Here is a 4,670-nt window from a genome sequence, read left to right on the forward strand (position 1 = left end):
AAAAATATCTCAGTGATCAAGAAAATATAAGTGAAATGTAAAATAGCATACTGGAGGTGTTATATTGAACTGTTAGTAAGCAGATTGAAAAAATGTCATATCCAGAGCTAAAGTGTGTGCATTAAGGGAGCTGGCATTCCCAAACTTTGCTGCCGTATTGAAAGAAGTATGGTGGCATCTACTAAGAATGAGAAAAATAAAGGCTCATATCTATAATAAAGTAATTATGTTTCTCTGAATTGATTTTTTTTTTTCTTTTGAGAAGGACTCTCACTTTCTCACCCCAGTAGAGTGCTGGTTTCACAGCTCACAACAACCTCAAACTCTTTGGATCAAGCAAGTCTCTTGCCTTGGCCTCCGGAGTCGCTGAGACTACAGGCACCTGCCACAACACCGGGCTGTTTTTAGAGACGGTGACTTGTTCTGGCTTAGGCTGGTCTTGAACCAAGCTCAGGCCATCCATCCTCCTTGGCCTCCCAGAGTGCTGGGATTACAGGCATGAGCCACGACACCTGGCTTGAATCAATTTTCAGAACAGAATCTAAAGGGCAATCCATACTGGTGACTGCGTTGATACTGAACTTGGTGGAGGAAACATTGAAGGGGCAATTCGATGGCTCAGTCTCCACATCACGTGTCCTTCTGTGGTGTTTCCTGCCTGCAGAGCTGGTGTCAAGGGGGAGAAGCCGAGTTCAGGTTGTGCACGTCCTGTGTGATCCCTTTTTCTTCTGAGTATCTTGGAGCAACTTGTTCAACCTCCCAAGCTCAGTTCTCCTGGATGAAGTCCGGGAACCATGGCTGGTCGCCAGCGCTGAGGCGGGGGAGCATGCGCACTGAGCACCGCCTCCTTCCTGAAATCTCACTCAATTTCTCCTCCTCTCCCCATATGTATGTGCTTATGGCCCACACTCTTCGTGGCGCTAGACCGTTTGAATGTAATATAAATAACACTTTTTTCATTATGATACCTTAAATTAATGTCAATGTGAAAATACTGATTTTATAGCTATCATGGCTCAAGTGAAACAAGGGTAGAGGGAATTGATTTAGAGTTTTTAAATGACTCAACCTAAGCACTTTGTTTATGGCTGGCTGATGGGAGCATAGAGCATGGTGGAGGGCATGGCCTGGGAATGGCCTTCATACTGTCACTGAGCCTGGCTGCCACCATCAAGCCCTGATTTCCCCTAGAGCAGTGATTTTCAACCGGTGCGCCTCAAAAATTTTTTTAAATCATGAATTAATTTTTTTTTTTGGAAAGAAGTTCCAAGCACAGTCAATTGGCTTTGAAGTTGCTATAGGTAGGGTAAGTCAAGGATGGGAGATTTAAGGAGTGTGGTCATCTGAAAAGGTCAGAAGGTTGGCAGCTGCTTCAGTTCACTAGACAAGGTAGGGAGACACTAAGCCCTCCTTCCAAGGCAGGGGCTGAAGCTAAGGCCAGGAATGATGTCACATAGGTATTGCTGAGGTCACAGAAGGTTGCCCGGCCTCCCCTCTGACTCCTTGACTGCCACCCAGTCTCCCCAGCCAGCTGCCTCCTGCACATACCTGTCAGCACACACACGAAGGGGAGGAAGGCTCAGAGACCATCCGGCCGCTCTTAGGTACACAAAAGTGGTGGGGGGATGGAGGATGAGTCAGGACCTGGGATCCACCTGGCATTCCCACTGCTGGGAAGGGGAGGCTCACCTTGTGGCTGCGGTAGGCAACATGGGGATGAGGGGTATAGGGGAGGGGGCAGCAGGGACAAGGGGATTTGTTTCTCTTGCCCACTGATTTAATCTTCACCTTCCTCTTCATTCCTTGTCCATCCTCCCTTCCCCTCCCCCCTCCCTCCTGACACTCCCTGTCCCCCATTGCCGACCCTCACCTCTAGCTGACCATGGCATCCGAAGCAGAGAAAACATTCCAGCGATTCGCTGTCCTCGGAGACTCCTCAAGCAGTGGCGCTGAAATTAACAATCAGAACTTCTCCAAGCTGTGCCAGGATTGTGGCATCACAGATGGCAAGACGGTCACCTCTGCGGATGTGGACACTGTGTTCAATAAAGTCAAGGCCAAGGAAGCTGGAACCATCACGTTTCAGCAGTTCACAGAAGCAATGAAGGAACTGAGCCAAAAGCGCTTCAAGGGAAAGAGCCCAGACCAAGGCCTACAGGACATTTATCACCTCATGGAGGGCAAGAATCCAGCCACCACCAGTGGTCACTGAATGAGGTCCTGTCACAGCAGCCTGGTCAGAATAAGTCCACTGGAGAAAGAAAAATCCACCGTCTCTCTGTGCCCTGGACTCCCTCCCCTTGGGTGTGGATGGCTCTGGCTAGAGTGCCTGCTGATAGATGGTTCTGGACCCTAAGAGCAGCGACCCCACCCCCAAGGAAGAGTTAAGAGCTGCGAGGACTTGTTCCATGGATATCAGGGCCATCTTAGGGGAAGAGAAGGAACCGGGCTGAAATCCATTCATTGGCTTCTACCAAGCCACAAGGGCGGGTGCCGTGGACCAGCACATGGACACCAGCGAGTACATTGGTAGCCACCAGGAGCACTTGGACCACAGTGGCAAGGGCAAGGACATTGCAGGATGGTAAGAGACCACTGATAACTCAGACTATGGGAAGGGCAACAAGGGTGCTTGCACCTACAAGGAGAATTAGACAGGAGCCTGGTCTGGGCCTCGAAGGCCCCCTCACCCTGCATCTTTAACACCGGGGAGCTGGGGAAACAATAAACATCTGTGTGTGCAGACAAAAAAAAAAAGAGTAAAAGAGTTCCTGAAAAATGAGAGGGATTGGGGAGATCTAAGAGTGAAAGGCTGCGGTGGAGGTCATATAGAAATGTCAGATTCAAAGACCCAGGGTCAGAGTCGGCCTTGCAGGGGTAGAATATCTCAAGGTGAGTAGAGAAAGTCTAGTATATACCAGAATGGGAGCAGATGAGGAGGGCCAGGGAAAATCCTGAAGTGGCTTAGAGCTGTCCCTGATTCCTTGCATTGGCCCGTGGGTAGAGAGGAGCAACGGGTTTGGGGGGTCTCCGTTTCTGGGGTGGGTGGTTTCCCGCAGACCTGAAGTCTCTGCTTGTGAATTTGCTTTGGGCGGATATCCTTGGTGTTGCGTTGGTCCGCAGTAGCCATTCGATCAACATGTTCCGAATATGTTAGTCCATATAGAAAATACCAAACAAACACACACACAAAAACAGGTCGAATGGGATCCTGTGTTTTCCATGATGGATGGAACTGGAGGCCCTTCTCTTAAAGGAAAGCACGCAGACACACAGAGACAGATCGGGCATGTGCTTACCTATCAGTGGGAGCAAAATCATGTGCCCCCGGTGACACAGAGTGTGAAGTGATAGAGGCTAGAGGCCGGGGAGGCTAGGAGGGAGAAAGGGAGTGTGTGTGGTGCAGGTTGAGAAACTGCCTGATGGGTTAGGGTATAGTGGTTCTGGTCAGGAAGACCCGGAAAGGCTGGTGCTCCGCCTTTAGCAGGCAACACACCCAGCGAGCCAAAGACTTGCACCTGGACCACAGAGACCCTTACCCCAAAGAGCTTATTGCTCCAACACGCTGATGATCATCTAATCCTTGAGGGACACTTTCACCATCTCATCTTGGTGCTGGTGCAGAGTCTGGCCGCCAGTCCGAGTGGGTCAGGCTCATCAGGGTGGCGGATGCAGAAGGCTAGGGATGGCACTGGCCATGTCCTGGAAAGGCTGTCTAGGGCCACCACGACACTGGCAAGGGAGGTGTCCTCCTGTGGCCCATGGCCAGGCTTCAGGGTCTGGGAAGGCCTCTGTGGAGGGAGAGGTGCCCTGTGTTTACCGGGTCCACTACTACTTCTCCCATGGCTGGTGGCTGTCACCAATCAGCTCCCACCAAGAGCTCCTCAGTGCCATCTGCTGCCAACACCCATAGCCTGCAGGAATGCAGAGAAATCTGGGCAGAACCGCCAACCAACACTTCCCTTGCCACGTCAAGACTGAAGTGCGGGCACTGGCCCACGGATGCCAGCCTTGGGGACACATGGACCAGCCCTCCCTCACTGTCCACAGCGTGCCCATGCTCAGATCAACATAGTGCTCCCCCGGTATCCCGGGGGGAGGTCATGCCCATAATCCCAGCACTCTGGGAACCGATGTGAGCAGATCCCTTGAGCTTAGGTGTTCCAGACCAGCCTGAGAACCACTAAGACCCAGTCTCTACTAAATATCAAACAATTCCCCAGGCGTGGTTGTGCACACCTATAGTACCAGCTACTCAGGAGGCTGAGGTAAGAGGATCACTTGAGCCCAGGACTTTGAGCTTGCTGTGACCTATGATGTGGTCACTACACTGTAGCCTGGGTGACACAGAGAGATTTATCTCTTAAGAAGAAAAAAGGATCCACCTGGGCGCCTGTATTACAGTGGTTACAGCACCAGCCACTTGCCATCCAGTGTGTTCGGTTCCAACCCGGCCAGGTCCAATTAAGCAACTGCAACGAAAAAAGCTAGCCAGGCCTTGTGGTGAGTGCCTGTAGTCCCAGCTACTTGGGAGGCTGAGGCAAGAGAAATCCTTAAGCCCACAAGTTGGAGGTTGCTGTGACGTCATCTTAAGCCCACAAGTTGGAGGTTGCTGTGAGGCCATGGCACTCTACCCAGGGTGACATCATAAGATGCTGTCTCAAAAAAAA

The 4,670-nt window shown here is 51.2% G+C and overlaps 1 protein-coding gene across 1 annotated transcript; it reads left to right on the top strand.

The window, feature by feature from the left end:
- Positions 1 to 1,882: 1,882 nt before the first annotated feature.
- LOC100945590 (tubulin polymerization-promoting protein family member 2-like) lies at positions 1,883 to 2,588 on the top strand. Its single transcript, XM_012807592.1, has 2 exons — positions 1,883 to 2,204; positions 2,479 to 2,588. Exons 1-2 carry the CDS (start codon positions 1,883 to 1,885, stop codon positions 2,586 to 2,588), a joined length of 432 nt encoding a protein of 143 aa, XP_012663046.1.
- The last annotated feature ends 2,082 nt before the right edge of the window (positions 2,589 to 4,670 follow it).

The sequence above is a fragment of the Otolemur garnettii genome, unplaced genomic scaffold, assembly GCF_000181295.1.
Source record: "Otolemur garnettii isolate 467f Iridium unplaced genomic scaffold, OtoGar3 scaffold00072, whole genome shotgun sequence".
Taxonomy (NCBI): Eukaryota; Metazoa; Chordata; class Mammalia; order Primates; family Galagidae; genus Otolemur; species Otolemur garnettii.

Excerpts from the sequence above, each read along its gene's own strand:
- LOC100945590 (XM_012807592.1), top strand. The coding sequence starts at position 1,883 with ATGGCATCCGAAGCAGAGAAAACATTCCAGCGATTCGCTGTCCTCGGA. Across the intron at positions 2,205-2,478 it reads GAATCCAGCCACCACCAGTG|CCACAAGGGCGGGTGCCGTG; the intron begins GTCACTGAATGA and ends GCTTCTACCAAG.